At 27.2% G+C, this 19,956-nt stretch overlaps 1 protein-coding gene across 1 annotated transcript in view; it reads right to left on the bottom strand.

Annotated features, from left to right (window-relative positions):
- Positions 1–3,787, bottom strand: part of LOC111385376 (AUGMIN subunit 7) — a 6,156-nt gene extending 2,369 nt beyond the window's left edge. Inside the window, exons 1-5 of the mRNA XM_023009761.1 lie at positions 3,472–3,787; positions 3,277–3,362; positions 2,939–3,000; positions 1,762–1,853; positions 1,430–1,555 (exon numbers count right to left, since the gene is read on the bottom strand). Coding sequence (XP_022865529.1) covers positions 1,430–1,555; positions 1,762–1,853; positions 2,939–3,000; positions 3,277–3,362; positions 3,472–3,605 — 500 coding nt within the window. The 5' untranslated portion in view covers positions 3,606–3,787. The remainder of the gene's footprint in view (positions 1–1,429; positions 1,556–1,761; positions 1,854–2,938; positions 3,001–3,276; positions 3,363–3,471) is intronic.
- Between the last annotated feature and the right edge of the window lie 16,169 nt (positions 3,788–19,956).

Genomic DNA, 19,956 nt, shown 5'->3' with positions numbered 1-19,956 from the left:
AGGCATTATAAATGAAATCACATTTCAGATGACAGACTTTTTACAATCAAGATATACAAGAAAAGAAAACAACACCTTCCACCACATAAACTAATTTAAGTTCCATTTTAAGTATAAATTAATCGGTAGTTATAATAGTAATTTGGTTCTGACAGTTATCGAGTCCAAAATATATCAGTAGGGGACAAATCTGACGGTGTACTTTCTAAATCTTTGTTGTTTCTCACAAATACAACTAGTTTAAGTCTCCTCGTATTTAACATTAAGGTGATTACAAATCCTTTTAGAACAGAAGTATTAAAATAAGAACCTCAAGAGGTGCTTGCTACATATAACACATAGCAAAAGCATATACATTTGAAATGAAAAAGTTTTACAATCAAGGGGTACAAAAAAATATATATATAATACCTTCAGCATGTAAACTAAATAGAGTTTCCTATTAATTAAGTTCAATCAGCGTGAAGAGTTTATATAAGTCACTAGCTTCTTTGCCCACCCACATTTTTAGTTCCTCCCCTCCAGATCGTTCCAAATCCATTATTATCTATCTAGAATGATACCCACAAGACAGAAATAATGTAAAACTCTTTTCATTGAAGCGTGTGAACAAAAAAAGATTTCCTGAAAAAAATTGCTGATCCATTCAAGGAAAGCGAAAACGTGTACATCTTTCAAAACCTACAATTATTAGAGATAGATACCAATAACTACATTACAGATCTCAACAAATCAGGGACAGAGTATCATTAAGATGAAGCTTCTTTATAGATAGAATATTAGCAACAAAAAAAAAAAAATGTAGACAAAGTCCACGAATAACAAGATGGAGATCAAGACTATTGACAAAAAATGAAACAAAATAAATGGAACAGCTGTTATGTGCCCCAATTCTTATATATCTTTTTAACAGTAAATTGTGACCAAAATTAAACCAGTGCATACATCAAGATCAAATAAGGGCTGAGATAATATAATAAAAAACTTCAAATAACTTAGCATTTAGCAGTAACAAGAGTAAATAAAGACTGGCCAATGACATAGAAACAAGAGTCTATTTACAGTGGACAAAAGAAAAATCAAGTGGGAGGCCATTACCCATACCAAATCAGATGTACAAAGTTTTATATAGATGAATGACCGTGTATTTTGAAAGAAAATAATTTAAAACCAGTTTGTAGAACGTCATATATCAAGATAAATAATATGCATAAAAAATGGTGTTTCATAGAAGCAGCACGAAATGATTACATGCCCATAAGAAACAGGGAGGAGATTCAAGGATAATGTGCTTCTGCTTGAAAATTTTAATCTCCATATGCATAAAGGTTTAATGGCATACAAAGTCGTATACCATTGATTTAGAAATTGCCTAGCAGCATGGCTTCTTAATGATGAGTCAAATAATATGAAAAGATTGAATTCTTACAATGGATATATAGATTGAATTTGCACATCAGCAGGAAACAACTTGCACTCTTCAGTAAATATTTGAGCTTGTTTCTCAGCTATGGCATCTATTAATTGTATGTCTCTTGCCACCTGCTCGTCAACACTGGATAATAAAAGATAGAATGAATTAGCTATGAGAACCAGATTGAACAGTGAACCAAGTCAGATGCTAGAGGCATCAACATTTTATCAACTTCTGCCACGTTTGGCTAAACTCATTTCTACAAATGAAGCCAATATTTTGGTTTTATTTTTTAGCAATAAGCTTAGTCAAACATGCTCTTTATATTAAGTACAAATCAAACTCACCTCCATTCAGGATTGTCAGCATAGATGCTTGCCTCTACAAGATCTACAATAAGGCGAAGCATTTCAGTGCGATCTTCATAGCTTCCTCGTCCCTACATAAAAGATGAAGATTGTGGTCATTAATGTGAAAATGCTTTAACTTCATAATCTCAGGCTCATTCACATCCAACGTTGAATAATATCCATATTATCAAACTTCTGAATGCAAATTCTTGTAAATCAAGAAAAGGGGAAAAAAAAAAAATGTATACTATTTGCTCCTGGTTCCTGGTCCAATCAAAAGAAGACTGGTGAAGAGACCAGTTTTTAATACTGCTATACATGACATATTTCCTTAACTTTAAAAATTTGGTCTTAATATATTTTGCAATTCAATAGAGAAATACCATTTAATGGAAAACCTGAATACCAGCAAGCACAGGACCCTAACTCTCCAACATGTTATTTACACTTTCTAATTATCCTCAGCAAATTTTTGAAATAATTATCATTAAAGTCACTCAAGTTTTCATCGATTTCGGCCAACAGGCGGCAATCCCAGTGCTCTGACCAGTAAAATCTTAAATCCTTCGCACACCCTCGTGGACAAAGAAAATATGATTGAAACTGAAGTGTGATGTCAGAGCAAACTAAAGAAAAGAAGAAGCGGAAATGAAAGACAAAGAAAAGCCTTTACTGGTAGAGATTCAGCAGTAAAACTCAACAACTCGGAAATTAGAACTTTTTCGAGAATTTGAAAAGGCTATGATACTTGAAGCAGCAACATTGATGTAATCACATCAAATTTGAGGGTGTATATGGAAGTCTTTGGTCCAACCAAAATCTAAAGCTTTCTGTGTGTAAAAATCTACGAAATAGAAAGAATATTGTTCTATATATTGAATTTCATCTTGAGCTGGAGCAGCACGTTACATGTAACGAAGAAACATTCCGATGGATTTGGTGGGAAGAGGACGAAAGTAAAGGATGAATTTACATCTCCATTTTGATACGTGGAGGGAAAATGAAAGGGATGTCAATAAATTTTACGTTGTTTCATTTTTGTAATGCAATTTTTTGGCAGCATTTTCCCCTTTTCCCTCACAAATTTTATTCTCTTTCATCTCTAGCATTCCCCTCAAATGGATTATAAAGGAAACACGTCAGAAAACTAAATAAAAATCGCATTCAAACTCACTTGGATGGCTTCTGTGTCAATGGTAGTAGTAATACCCAGAAATTTCGCAATTTCCGCCAAATCTAAAATAATAATAATAATAACAACAAAAAAATCACATGTTAAATTTCGATATGCAGTTGAAAAAATAACAAATGTCACAGCAAAATTTCGATAAAAAAAAAAAAAAAAAAAAAAAAAAAAAAAGCATTGATCGTTCTTTTCAAAGGAAAACAGCTTTTATTGCTGGTGATCATTCGTTAAAAAAAAATAGATAGTTCAAATAGAAATTACAAAAGAAATGCATAAATAGCAACGAAATGCGAGAGGGTTTAAAACGGGATTGAGAAAAGTAACACATTGAATACGGGAGGTTTCCTCGTCACGATCCACTCCATCCCCTTGTAGATTTTGCTGTGAAAACGGGGATTTATCACCCAATAATCTGCAAAATTTACAAATATTAAAAAATAAAAAATAAAAAATAAAAAGGAAAGTAATTCATTGCGCACTTAATATATATATGAAAAAACGATTGGTGGGTGAATTTATACTTGAAGAATAGCCATTCGAGAAGGGCATAGCGTTCCATGCCGGCAAAGAGGAGGGACTGGGCAGGAGCATTAGATCTTGGGTAATTCAGCATCGCTAATTTCCTCTGCACTTCTTCCATTTGCTTTGCAGCCATTTCCAAAATTTTCAAGTGCTGAATAATATATATATTTTTATCACCTATGAAATGCTATGCACAAACTGAATTCAGAGTGTTTCTGATGAATGGTGGCTGTCAATTAGTTGTATTCAAAATTGGGTTAATTTCACTTCTTGTCGCAGGTTTAGAGTTTGAAACGGGAAATACATTAAAATAGTCTAAAGAAAAGGGCTACTTTTCCATTTATTGAAACTTTCGATTTAAGTCCTTAAAAATTTTAAAGAATTTAGCCTCTATTTGAATAGATAAAGATTTTAGTGATTTATATATTTATTTGATTTTTGTTCACTCAAAATAGCACCCCCCTAATTGGTATCAGAGCCATAGAGATCGTGGAAATCAAAATAAAGAAAATGAATAATTATTGATATTTAGAAGAAGAAAAAGGAAGTTATATATTTTTAGAACCTATTTTTAATAAATTAAAAATAATGATATCAACAATAGTTTAAAAATTTGCCCTAAGAAATAAAAGAACAAATATTAGAAAAAATTAATAATAAGATCAATAAAAGATATATATATATATATATATATATGTATGAAAAAATTATTAAAGTACATGAAGATGAAGAAATTAATATATATTATAAAGAAAAGTATAAGTGTAAATGAAGTTAAAAAATGTAAATTTCTTATATGTTAGAAAGATGATTAAGAAAAATTAAGATGTCAATAGGTGAATATATGGAATAATTAAAATCATTAATAAAAATGATAATAAATGATGTCCAAGATTTAAGAAATGAAGTAAGAGAAATAAGAAATGATATAAATATATTAAAATTTGAAATTAGAGAATTAAAAGAAAATAATAAAAATAAAGAAAAGAAGATAAATAAAAAATTTAAAGAAAAAGAAATGATCGGAATAGGAAAGAAACATATTGAAAAAGAAAATATAGTAATAGAAACAGGAAGTATGGATGATAAATTTAGAAAAAAATACTACCTAAAATATTAGAAGAAAAAGAATCTAAAGAAAAAATGTTAGGAAAATTAAAAATAAAAGAAAATCAAGAAAATAAAGATGAATGAGGAATTAGATTTACTTATAGAAAATTTTGATCAATTAAATTTAAGTGATATAAGTGAATACCAAGTTTTAATGAATACTGGAGGAGGATATAATCCAATAGGAACTTCTAAACAAAAATTACGGAATTCAGATGAAAGTTATGCACATATATATAATAAATCATGTAGACAATTTTATAATAAACTAAGAGATGGACAATCACCTAAAGGAAATAAATGTAGAGATAGATTTGAATTAAATGATAATTATGATAAATCTATTAACCATGGAGGAAAAAAATTAGATTTAAATTATAAAATAAATACTAAAAAAGTCTTATTAACTTGAGCAGATTCAATGATATTACTCTTTTTATATAATAAAGATGACACATTTCTCAAGTAATGAAAGAATGATAGATTTTTTAATAGCATCCTTTAAAAGAAATGTTAGAAATTAGTGAAAATAAATAAATAATGATATAAAAACATTAATAAAAAGAAAAATACAAACAAAAATAATAAAATCAGATAAACAATGTATAGAAAAGCTAGTAGAATATATTTCAGATGAATTTTTTTGAGAAAATTGGATAAGAAATTCTAAAGTAAAAGCAATAAAAGAAAAAGATAATGCTAGAGTTAAATTAATAAATTTAACAATATGTGATATGTGTAACATTAAAGAATATACTTGTCAATTCAGAAATTATTACTATACTCAATTTTATAGTAATGAAAATCAAGAAATATACCAAGATATGTACTATAATAAGTTACCAGGTTCATGGGGAATATATTTTAAAATAGAATTTGAAAAATATGTCAGAGATAATATTGGAATACCTAGAGCTTTAGGTTCAAAAATAATTTTTTTATTTGAAAGACTTGCATATATATGTCAACAAAAACAATTATTGAAAAAATCAGGAAAATTAATTAGAATATGTTGTGAAGATATGGAGAACCCTACACAATGAGGATGTAATCCTGAAAGAATGGTTAATAAAAGAAAATATAAAAATAAAAAGTTTAGAAATTTAGAAATTTTAATAAAAAAATATATATAAAATCTAGAAGAATATATTATAAAAGAACAAATATCTCATATGGTTAACAGAAAAATAACAATTATAAGAAAAATATAAGCCAATGTAAATGCTGGAATTGCGGAGAAATATGTCATATAAGCCATGATTGTGATAAAAAGAAAGTTAAAATATTACAAAAAAAATATTTGAAAATAAAAGATGAATTAAGTGAAATATCGGATATTGAACAATATTATAATCAAGAAGAATATCTAAATGAAACAGAGGATAATGAATCAGAATCAGAATAAGGAAATAGAAAATAATAATATAAATATACAAAAATATGAAGGAATTGAAGGTTATGGATTAAAAGTAACCTTTGATAATAATAAATTTAAGAAAATGCAAAAATTATCTTTAGATTTAACAATATGAAAATTGGAAATTTTAGATAGAATTTAGAAAATAGAAACAATAGCAATAAATGAATATCATAAAATTGAGAAAATTATAGATTTAAAAATAACATATGAAAAGCATAAATTAAATCTTTCAACAAAAATACAGTTGAAGAACTATTAACAAAGATCAGTAAAAAACAAAGTGAAAAAAATTCAATACGTTTATCTAACAGAAATACAAATAATGTTTAAATCATTATTTAGAGAAGGGAAAGACTCACCCTTAACTATAACCTTACATAATGGAAGAATAATAAATCTAAAAGATAGTCATTTTGGAACAACAGAAGGAAATTTAGCATATCAAAAAATAATGTTTACATATTACCCAAAATATTGTGTATCATTGAAAGATGAAAACTTTAATGAAATTTTAGAATTGCATTTTAAGCTATATAGAGATGATATCATGCAACCAGGTGATCAAATTATGACTATACAATATAGAGTTTTATATACATTTACCAATTCTAATTATGTAAATATTTATTCCAATAAACCATATATTGAAATACATAAAGAATGTAAGGATATTAGCAAAATAATATAACTAAATAAACAAATAAGTTTAATTCCGGAAGAATATGAATTTTGTATAGCAAGAAATAAATCCGAAATAACATAATTAAATGAAAGAAAATGTTCTAATAATATAATATTTAAGGATGGAAAATTGATTAAAATACTAAAAAGTCTTAGAATATCTAATAAAAATCAGTCAAGAGAATTTAATAATATAAGAGAAATAAAACTTTACAAAAATGCTAGAAATATGAAAATGGAAGGGGAATATTATAATGGAAGATAATATATAAATGGGCCAAATATACTAATATATACAGGAGCTAGTGAATATCATATAGCTACAATCAGAAATAAAGATCTAATAACTCGTAAAACTGATCCATATATATATATATATATATTTGATTGACAAATATGTATTTCAGAATTAGAAATTAAAGTACCAATAAAAATAGGAGAAATAAACATTTTAGTATCATGTTATATAAATAAGAGTATGAATATAAACCCTCATATAATTATAGGAATGAGTTTTCTGAATGGATTAAAAGATTATAGTATAAAAAGAAAAGAATTATACATAGTACATAATGGACAAATTATATTATGCAAAAAGAATAAATGAACAATCAGATAAGTTTCTCATTAGCTGTATATATGCGGATTACTATTGTAGAAACAAGCATAAAAACTTGTGCTTTAATAGACACAGAAAATGATATAACAATATTTAAAAGCTTTCTGATAAAATCATGGACTAATAATAGTAATATAAAAATAATTGAAGTCATAGGAGAAAGCACTCAAATAATTAATAGTGTTAATAAAGTTAATATAATTCTTGAAAGTAAACAAGTTACAATAAATAAAATATATAAATATGATAAATTAGAATGTGATATATTATTCGAAAATGACTTTATACAACAATTTCAATATTATAAATAAAATAATTATACGACAATGTTACAAACACCTTACTCACATTTATTAAAAATTACAAGAGAATTTAAACCTTATAGAGTTCAACCAGCCCAGCGTGGTGATAAATGCGAAAAAACCCAATCATTTATAATGAAATAAAAAATAAAAGAATATTATATAAAAAAGTTCTAAAAATAGGAATAGAAATGAGTATAAAAAAATTTATTGAACAATTAGAAAAAGTTTATAGAGAAAATTCATTATTATTTTGGAAATCATATCACTCTAAAGTCAAAATAGAATTAACAGAAAATGTTATAATAAGAGTTAGACTATATGTACTATAAAAGATACACAAGAATTCAAAAATCAAATAAAAAAATTATTAGAACAGAAACTTATTAGACAAAGTAATGGACACCATAGTAATCTAGTCTTTATGCTGATGAAACATTCTGAACATGTTAAAGGAAAAGCTAGAATGGTTATAAATTATAAAGAATTAAATAAATATACTAAATTTTATGGATATTTTTTATCAAATAAAGAAATTTTAATAAACCTTGCAAAATGAAAACAATATTATTCTAAATTTGACTGTAAATCAGAATTTTGTCAAATAAAAATGGAAGAAGATAGTATACAATATACGACATTTAGCATACCTCAGGGGAAATATGAATGATTAGAAATGTCATTTGGATTAAAAAATGCACCACAAATATATCAAAAAAATGGATAATATATTTAAAAAGTTTAATGAGTTTCTAATTGTTTATATAGATGATATACTAAAATGTACAAATAATAAAAAAGAACATAGAAATCATTTAATCCAATTTATAAATGAATGTAAAAAATAAGGAATTGTACTTTATAAAAAGAAATTTATAATAGAAAAACAAGAAATAGACTTTCTTGGATTATCAATAGATAAAAGATGAATAAAATTGCAGATTCATGTATCTAAAAAAATAAAAAGTTTTTCAGATAAATTAGAATCCAAAGAACAAATACAAAAATTCTTAGAATTTTTAAATTATGTAGACGGATTTATTGAAAATCTTTCTAAAAAAATGCATAAAATACAAATTTTACTTAGAAAAACAAATACTAAAGGAAGGAATGAAGAACATATAGAAATAGTTAAATCATTAAAAGAAGAATGTAAAAATTTACCAAAATTAAGATTATCAGATGAAAAAGATAATTTGATTTTTAACACTGATGCCTCAAATAAATATTTGACAGCAATATTAAAAACAAATTTAAATGAGATTTGTAGATATTCAAGTGGAACTTTTAATCAAGCAGAAATAAATTATATCACTCATGAGAAAGATTTACTAGCAATTTTTAGAGGAATAAAAAAGTTCCCATTATTCTTACTATTCAAGAAATTTACTGTTGAGACTGATAATTCTCAAGTTGCAGGATTAGTCAGGACTAAATTATCATCTGAACCTCAATATAGAAGGCTCCATAGGTGGTAAACTTATTTAATACTTTATAATTTTGATATAGTTCATATTAAAGGAGTTAATAATAATTTCTTACAGATTTTTTCAGTAGAAATATAGAATTTGCCGATGGATAAAGTCAGGGTCATGGATTTATATCAATCTATCCTACATATACAAAAAATGACAAATTTTCTTAAAGAAAAATATGAAAACATAAATACTAGAGCAACTCAGATCTCAAAGATGTTCAACTCAAATATAAAAATATTGTTGAATATCAAGCATCATAAAGAAATCATAGAACTAAAAAATCAAGTTGATTCTATTGCAGCACAACTAAAAGATATACTATTTGAGACAGATATATCAAAGAGTTCAAAAATGGGACCCAAACGTGACACCATACCAATTGATAAAAAAAGAGATTCAACACCAATTTAAAAAGTGGTGATACATGGAGATAAAAAAGATTTCAAAACTATCAGTATCATAGACCAAGACCAAGATAATATGATCCCTTTAGATCCAAAAGAAGAAGAATATGCCAAAATAGTCAGAATCGTTTATGAAATAAAAATAAGCGATTCATATTTCATCTCTCCAGAAAATTATGTTTATCCTAGAATAACAGCTATAGAAGGAGGAGACCCTTCATTCATAAAAATTATTACAAATTATGAATTTATGGATTTGATATATCCAAGAAAAGATTTGATTGAAATTTCGAAATTTGATGTCATATTCATAAAAGAAGTATCAAGATTTGCCAAAAAATGAAAAATATATTTGAAATTTTATTCAATAAACCTTGAATACGATGTAATTGTTTATTATCCAGTTGAACACATAATCTCAATTGAATATGTTACAGCCAATTTTCAAATAGATGTTATAGAAAATGATAAAAAGGTTCCAAAGGTGACCAAATCATGAATCAGGCATAGAAGAGCACTTGGAATCAAAGTCATATACAATATTGCTAAAAACTTGTATGATAAAAAATTCTCATATTTATGTTAATATCAAAATTGGATGCTAGTTTCAAATGAAGGACATAAAAAATCAGAAATTTTAAAAGACTATATTACAAAATTCGACATACATCAATTTTCAGAATGTCTTACCACTATCAAAGAATCTTGCCAGCTAAGAAATTGTCCCAACTGTATGTGAAGACATAAAGAAAAGAGGACAATAATAGAGGGAAAGATGCTCTTTGGATAAAAAATTGAAGCTGTATGTGAATGTAGGCTCCAGGAGAACAATAATAGAAAAGCATGTGCGCCTTTTCAGATTTCTGATGTATGCAATGATGTAAATATATCAATACTAGAATCTCATAAGTTTGTATAAATAGAGGTATTAGGAAAGGATTGGATAGCTTATCTTGGGGTTGAAAATCAATATCCATTCTCAAGCTATCTTGTGTTCAAAACTAGTTTTTCTGAAAATCCTTTTGTACCAAATAAAAATCTTGTATAAATTTTTATAGAAATAAAATTTCAATATTTTGATATCAATATGAGTTTCTAAATCTTTATTTCCATAAATTTTTGAAAGATCTAATAGAAAGTTTCTTTCTTATTTTAGCAAAAAGAGAGTTTTCTTTAATTGAAACCTAGAGATTTATTCTTTAGAATTGATACAGTGAGAGCAAAAAATTGAAATAGGAAAAATTCCTTGAAGGCAAGAAGCCATTGAATGAAGCAATTTATATATTTAGAGCTCAAAGGTAACTTGATTCTAAGAATAATGGTCCAGATCAGAACAAAGACAAGACTATTAATTTTTGCTAAAATTTGAATGAATCTTTTTTAGATCTTAAAGAATCAAAGGGATTAATTGTTTAATTTGATGATTATTTGTATTATTTAATGTCAGGATATATAATTAAAAAAATTACTATTTTCCAATTAAAAAATATAAATTTATCATCTGAGAAATATAGTATATTAAATAAAAGATATGAACAATATGTTGTAGATTATTCAAATTTATTAGATCATAGAATGGATTTATATTCAAAAAAGAATATAGTTCAAAAAGATTGAGACATATTGTGCAATATAGGAAGAATTATTTCATTAAGGGTAATACAGACTTTTTAATGAAAATAAATAGTAATATGCCAATTAGAAAAATCTCCCGAAACGGAACTCAGTGGATCTAGAGTTAATTGTTCCAATGGTCACTAAACTTATGAATTGCATGGAAAATGAAATTTGATTTCCACCCTAAATAAAAAAATGGATGTTTGATACATGTTTTTCTAAGGAAATTTCCCACTTTGATGCTACCTCTGCCATTTTCCACCAAATTGAGGATAGAATTCATTTTTTATGTTGTTGGTCGATTTTTTTTTTTCGCAATGTAAATAAATTTTATTCCTAATTGTAATAAAAAAAATTCTTTAATTGACAATTTTCATGTAAAACAAAGTCAAACGAACACCAAAAAATAGATGATTTTCTTGAAAAAAAATTCCAACGGAAACAAATTTTATTCACAATATCAATAAATTATATCCTTTTAATTGACAATGTTTATATTAAATAAGGCCAATCAAACACCAAAAAATACTTTCATTTTAACATTTTTCACGTGAAAAATTATACCAATCAAACACAATAGTGGACAATTCCCAATATAATATTTTCTAGGCAATTCAAATCCCTAGATTCGTTTTCTTTCCACCCAAATTTCATCTTTGCAATCAAACGGACCATTAGCTTTATGTTTTTGATTGACCACTGAAATTTAAAATGTCAAGTTTTGATCACTGAACTTAGGTACATATCTTTGATTGCTCACTGAACTTAGGTTTATGTCTTTGATTGGTCACTGAAATTTAAAATGTCCTGTTTTGGCCACTGAACTTAGGTCAATGTCTTTGATTGCTAACTGAACTTAGGTTCATGTCTTAGATTGCTCATTGAAATTTAAAATTTTGAGTTTTGGCCATTAAACTTTGAAATATGTCGTACGTTACTCACTAGTATCACTGTTGAACTTTGAAAAATATCAAATTTACAGTGAGTAATGTACAACATTTTTCAAAATTTAGTGAGTAATATACAATATTTTTTAAAATTCAGTAAGTAATATATAACATTTTTCAAAATTCAGTGGTCAAAACTTGACATTTTAAATTTCAGTGGGCAATCGAAGACATGAATCTAAGTTCAGTGATCAAAACTCAATATTTTCCAAAGTTCAGTGTCTAAAACTCGACATTTTAAATTTCAATGAGCAATGAAAGACATAGACCTAAGTTTAGTGATCAAAACTCGATATTTTAAATTTCATTGGCTAATCAAAGATATGGACCTAAATTCAGTGACCATTGGTACAATTAACTCGTAGATCCATTAACCTTTAACAAGATCCGGTTTAGTTCTATTAGCCCACCGTCTAAATCCTCCAAAACCCGCTATTTTTTGTCAGTTCTACTCGAATTTTAACTGATTCATTGACCATGCAGTCCAAAATTACCAACCAAATTGGTCTTTCCACTAGTTTGTGCAGTCAAATTTATGGTTGAATTACCAAAAAGTGCACTGATAATGTACAATTGCAAGGATTATTCTTCTTGGACAGGCCCTTGTAGCCATCAGGCACCCTGCCAATAAGGGCGCCAAATGTCCCCCTGTTTGGACAGGGCTGTCCAAGAAACAAGGCCCTAATTGCAAACTTCCTCTTCAAAGTAATTTCGTAGAGCATGATAAGTATTGGAGATGAAATTATAAAGAGTGACAATTTGTATGGGTGCTTTGACATGTGTTGTGATGCTAAGGTAGGAGAGAGCCTTCCATCCGAGAAACTAATGCATAGTGCAAGGAGATGAATATTATATTTAAATACCATGAAATGGAAACCCAATGTCAATTACTAACTTAACTTTGTAAGCAAAAATAGTAATACTTTTTTGAAGTAAAATCTTAAACCAAACTGGTCTTTTGATTTGTTTGTGCTGTCAAATTTGTGGCCAAATTATCGAAAAACATACCAACAGTGAATTGTTGTAAACTTTTTCCCCCAAAGTATATCGTGCATTTATCTTGTTATTTGTGCTTATCGACCCATGTGTGTCACATGAGATATCAGAGTAGTACCACTCGAATCGTACGTTGCTAGTTGCAAAAGATCAATGACGTGTGCTCTTGCGAAAATGGTTTTGGGATCGCCAAAAGCGTGGCAAAGCCATGAGATATGTGACAAAGTTAGTAATGGCAAAATGGCTCGTGGGCTCGGGTTGCCCGTGGCCCGGCCCGTAAAAAGCTTGAGTTGGCCCAGATCGAGACTCGGTTAAAAATCGAACCCCATCTTGGGATGTCGGCTCAAGCCCGAGTGGCTCGCAGGCAGGCTCAAAATTTTAAAAAAATTATAAAAGGTAGCTGGCTGCTACCTATTACAAAGAAGGCAGGGTGCCAGCTGCCAAGAAAAAAATCGAGCCCGACTCAGCTTGGCTCGATAAAGCCCAAGTCGAAAGCTTGTGTCAAGCCTCGATTGTTTGCCCGAGCTTTTGCTCGGCTCGGGCCAAAAAAGCTCTAACCAAGCTCGAGCCTCGATTTTTCGCTCGCGAGCTGGTTTGGCTCGACTCGTTGACATTTCTAGACAAAGTGGACTAGCAAGCAAGCAGAATTTATGAGGACAAAGCCTTAGGAATGATGGAAGTCAAAAACATGCATTCTGTAGTTGAGTCTATCTACATGTACATTTATTTCGTAGAGCATTATAAATATTGCAGAGGAAATTATAAAGAGAGAATTTGTATGGTTATTTCAACATGACCTATGATGTATATCAGGGAAGTCCTCGATCCGAGGAACTAATGCTTGGTGCATACGGTGAATATTATATTTAAATATTGTGAAATGGAAACCCAATGTTTGTTAATAACTTAACTTCGTAAGCAAAAATAATAATACTTATAATCTTGTTTTGAAAATAGAATCTCAAACGTTTTAATTTAAATATATTTCACCAGAAATTTGATTTTCTATTTCATGTATCATATTTTTTGAACAAAAGTTGCCACTTTTGGCATGAAATTTCCTTAGCCTTTTTATTTATTATTAACGGGACGTCCCTATACTTTAATCAATGAAATGTGGTTGCAAAGAATTTCTTCATAAAAGATATGAGAGGAGCAACTCATATAGACAGATTTAGAAGATTGTTTAACTCATCCCAATAGACATAGATTAAAATTTTATAAGGAGAAAATGACCTAATAGTTCGTGGATACAACAATGATACTAACTTTCAGTTAGACCAGAATGATAGTAAGTCTTAATTTGAATATATGTTTACTCTTAATAATGGAGTGGTTAGTTGAAAATGTTCTAAATAGGAAACAATCACTGATTCAATAATAGAAACCTAATACATTGCTACTTCAGATACAATAAAAAGTTGTGGTTTGGATCAAGAAATTCATCAATGAGCTTAGAGTAGTTTCTAACATTATTAATCATATACTTTTGTGATAATAATAAAGCCATCGTGCAAGCTAATGAATTAAACTTTCATCAATGATTCAAATATGTGTTAAAGCGGTATCATCTCATGAGAGAGATAATATAAAAAGATGACATAAAGAAATAACGAAATTCTACAACTGATAATATTGTAGATCCATTTATAAAAAGTTGTCGTGGAATTAATATGATTATCATGTAAACTTTTATGGTATTAGATAAATAAATGATTTGATCTGGTGCAAGAGTTGAAAGTGTTGTACTTTTGGTCCAATCAATTTTCAACGTAAACACTTTTAAATTTAATGCATTATTATTTTTAGTAGATTTATTATTTAATTGAGCTATTATTCTGATAAATTAAATTAATAGAGTCGTTGATGTCAAAAATTGTATGGACTATTCTTAGCTAACTTTAAGAAAAAGGACGCTTTGTATTGATAGTGACAAGTTAAATTGTATACTTTGTACTGATTATGAAAAGTTAAGTTGTACAAAGTGTGTGTATGAAAGGGTTTTCTTGCCTTGAAAGGGGACCATTTCCCACTATTTATAGGAGGCCTTAGCCGAAATTAGGACATGTCAATCAAATCAGTTACAGTGCCAAGCTCGGACGACGCTCCATCGATCTCTCCTTTGATTGGTTGATGAGATCGGTTGCCATCATTTGTCAATGTTTCCTTCAGGTAATGACGGCCTGCTAAGGATAGGGAAACCAAGGTGATTGATTGGTAGGTTTGGGTGGTTAAGACGTCATCTATCATAAGTGTATGTGATTGATAGAATAATGTGATAGAATGTAAGGAATCTGTAATTATTATATCTTTTGGGATTATGGCAACAACGAGACCAAGTTGAACTTCTGTGGCCAAATTGTGATGCATATGAGGTGGGCCCTGCGAGTAATAGATATGAAACCGGAGGTTAGTGGTCAACGAAGTCCATAGATTAAAGTATTGGTAACTTTTAATCACAATGAGTTGTGTTTTGAGAAATAAAGTACATGTATGAATGCATATTAAATTATATATATATATATATATATTCATAAGTTAGAATATAGTCACATTTAAATGGAAAGTGTGCTAAGAGAACAAAATATTGGAGATTCATTAAGGAGATTCTATATAGATAACTATCAAAGTATCACTGTTTATTCTCTAACGTTTGTGGTAAAATTGGTCATTCGATTTAAGGTCATTATAATACCTAATAATGTGGATAGTCACACTTTGGTGATATTGAATATTGCTATACCAAGAGTCTCTAGTATAGCATCATTCAAATATGTTAAGAATCATATGAAGGTTGTTAATGATCAATAGAGGATTGATCACTTTTAAATAATAAGAGATTATGATCTACGATTCATATAGTTAGGACGTTGATTTAAATCCTCGACTAAGGTAAGTACATAAGCGGAAAACAGTTTCTACTATTATTGACCTACGAGTACGGTGAAATATAATATTGATAATCAAGATTAACGCACTTTCATATCTCGTAATTGATCAAGTCATATTAATGAAGGGATTACAATTTTACGATAAACAAGCATGTTTAATTTTATCGCATCACGTGATATTTTTCATCACATGTATTGTCCTGAAATATTGGTGGATGTCATTTTGGGACAATGAATGTGAATTAATTAATCGAGTTGAATTAGTGATATATGAAACGGGAGTTTTAAGTTATCTTATTTTGAATAAATTAAAAATTATAATTCACGTTGTCCGGTATCTTGATCGAAAACCTAATAGAGCACATAAAAGGGAGAACAAGAAGAACAACTTTATGAATTAATTAATTGATAAATGTTGGACCTTTATAGAATTAATTAATTAAATAATTTATATCAGGGCTTAAAGTAATTGATTGGATTAATTAACTTATGTATCAAGTTTAATTAAATTGATTAATTAGATATTTGGCCAACTTATGCTTTGTGGGTGGGTCAAGTCCAACTAATCATTTATTAATAAGTAGTTAGAGTTTGAGATTTTCGTAAATAGTCACAATAACATTTGAGATTGCAATTATAACTTAACATTTATTACAATATCATAATCCTGTTAGCACAATAAAGAAAAACTCTAATCTCTCATTTTTGTTATCTTGTATGGATTATCATTAGAGATTAAACAATAGGACACTTTTAGTAAGAAAAGATTATGATTCACAAAGCATGTAAAGATCGTGATTTTTCGTGATTGAAATCAGAGACGGATTTAGGGGGGGCTGGGCTATAGCCCCCCCAAACTCAGGCCCAAGAACTTTTTTTAAGGTATTTTTTATTTTTTTGGGTAAAAAATCAATTTTTTATATGTAAATTTTTTTTTTCGTGTAGTAACCCGGTTTGAAATTTTGTAGCCCGATCTTGAATTCAATTCTAGATCCGTCCCTGATTAAAATTCTAAAGAGTTTTAAGAATTTATCAAAGGTACAATTCTAATCATGATTTCTATCTACACAAATACGATCCTTAAAGGGAATTGAAATTATTTTTATGCTCCCCTACACCTTTACAAGTAAATTTCCAACAAAAACCTCATTTAAGATAATCATATTCAAATTTGACGCATATTGACCAATAAAAAAAACCCTAGAGTAACACAATTGAAAAAAATAGAAAGTTAATAAACTAAAAAATGGAAAAATAAAAATAAAAATCATAAACAACTTAGTCAGTAAAAAGTTAAAGCAAATAACCGACATAACTAATTTCCAAAAAATTAAAGCACTATAAAAACGATTTCACATATAAAATCCCCAAAGTTAGAAAGAATCCAAAATATCCCCTCAAAAAAGCAATAAATAAAATTGCAGATTACCTGCCAGCACAATAAATAAATCCTTCCTTACCTTAAAAGAGAGAATGTTAGGTTTAATGTTCATTTTTATCACATTAATTTTCACATTGAACTGGTTTGAAACTGTTTTGGTCCTTTGAATTTGACATACAATATCTTTCTCCATTTTCTCACGCTATCAACTATCAACCATATGCTATAATTTTATTAGTAGTAATATTTTTTTTAAATAACTTTTTACATAAAAGTTATTCTTTATTTCTAAATGTAAAAAGTTACTTATAACTAAAAAGATCGTTTCAAGTTATTTAAAAATAAAACGAACTTATAATTGTAAAAGTTACTTATAGGTAAAATATATATATATATATATATATATATATGTGTGTGTGTGTGTGTGTATTAATCACTCATTCTCTTATAATTGCAAAAACTACTTATAAGTAAAAAATATTAATTAAAATTTTTTTAGTATACATATTTAGATATATTTAGTTTTTTAAATTAAATATTAATAAAAAGATTATACTATCTATAGTATAAAAAGTTACTTAAAAGTAAAAAAATCACTTCAAGTTATTTAAAAGTAATAAAAAACTTATAATTGTAAACGCTACTTACAGATAAAAAAATATTAACTTCAACATTTTTAAGTAAAAATATTTAGATATATTTAATTTTTTAAATTAAATAAGTTATTTAAAAGTCAAACGAACTTATAATTATAAAAATTACTTATAGATAAAAAAAGATTAATTCATCATTCTCTTATAATTATAAAAGCTACTTATAAGTAAAAAGAAAAATTAATTTAAAAAATTTTAAGTATAAATATTTAGATATATTTAGTTTTTTAAATTAAATATTAATAAAAAAATTACACTGTCTAGAATGTAAAAAGTTACTTATAATTAAAAAAATCAATTAAAATTATTTAAAAATAATAATAATAACTTATAATTGTAAAAACTACTTATAGATAAAAAAAAAATTAACTTCAACATTTTTAAGTAAATATTTAAATATATTTAATTTTTTAAAAGTAAATATTAATAAAAAAATTACTATAAAAAAAAAAACATATTTCCACTCCATGCACGGAGTCAAAGAACCCACTCCGTGCTTTCACTTCATGCACAGAGTGATTTTTTTAATTTAAAAAAATAAATATATCTAAATATTTACTTAAAAATGTTGAAATTAATATTTTTTTTATCTATAAGTAGTTTTTACAATTATAAGTTTTTTTTATTACTTTTAAATAAATTGAAGTGATTTTTTTACTTATAAATAATTTTTTACATTCTAGAAAGTGTAATATTTTAATTAATATTTAATTTAAAAAACTAAATATATCTAAATATTTATACTTAAAAAATTTCAAGTTAATATTTTTTTACTTATAAGTAGCTTTTGCAATTATAAGAGAATGAGGAATTAATTTTTTTTTACCTATAAATAGCTTTTACAATTATAAGTTTTTTATTAAATAACTTGAAGTGTTTTTTTTACTTATAAGTGACTTTTTTACATTCTAGATAATGTAATCTTTTGATTAATATTTAATTAAAAACATTAAATATATCTAAATACTTATACTTAAAAAATTTTAAGTTAATATTTTTTTTACTTATAAGTAGCTTTTACAGTTATAAGTTCATTTTACTTTTAAAAAACTTGAAGTGATCTTTTTAGTTATATTATAAGTAACTTTTTATATTTTAGATTTAGAAATAAAAAATAACTTTTATATAAAAAAAATATTTAAAAAATATTATTACTAATAAATTATAGGATACGGTTGATAGTTGATAGCGTGAGAAAATAGAGAAAGAGTACTCTGTGTCAGATTCAAAGCATGTAAGCTGTGAGTAAAATAGCAAACGACGTCGTTTCCACTTCATCAATTAAAAAACAAAGCTACAGTTTGACAAAATATTATTTAAAAAAAATATTACTACTAATAAAATTATAGAATATAGTTGATAGTTGATAATGTGAGAAAATGGAGAAAGATATTGTGTTGATTTGGAGGGTAGATTTGGAAGAAACAAATTCCTTTGAAATGATATGATTACACAACCATGATATCTGGGCCCATAATTTCTGTAGAAAATATTGGTTGACGATAAGTGCACAAAAAAGAAACCCTATGTATTTACTATCTCTACTTTTTCGTGCACAAAACAAAATCCTTTAAAATCTTCATTCTCGAATAGAAAGAACCCTAGAAAATCGTCTTTCGTGCTCTTCTCTTTCATCCATAGATTTGCAGAACAATGTTGTATTGAAGGTAAGTTTGTTCGTGTTTTTCATTTGATTTCTCTATTTCATTCTATTGCATTTTAGTTAGTTTATGCAACCTACTTTTCGCAATTTGTGTTTCCGTTCCTTACTTTGTCTGTGGTCGGTTCTTGTTAATTTCTTCAGGTATTGTGTTGTGAAGTTTACGGGTTGGTTAAAAGGTATGTTTTTTTTCAGCTTTTTTCTATAAAATCTGAATTTCTTCTATAATTTGTACTTAGCTTTTCTATTAAAATTGTTATCTTGTTCGTATTCAAAAGTTTTTGTACCTTTTTCACTTCTCTTGCAACACAAATCGTAATTGTGT

The sequence above is a fragment of the Olea europaea genome, chromosome 3 (assembly GCF_002742605.1).
Source record: "Olea europaea var. sylvestris chromosome 3, O_europaea_v1, whole genome shotgun sequence".
Classification (NCBI taxonomy): Eukaryota; Viridiplantae; Streptophyta; class Magnoliopsida; order Lamiales; family Oleaceae; genus Olea; species Olea europaea.
Note: the sequence above shows the minus strand (reverse complement) of the source record. Positions and strands in the feature narration are given on the sequence as shown.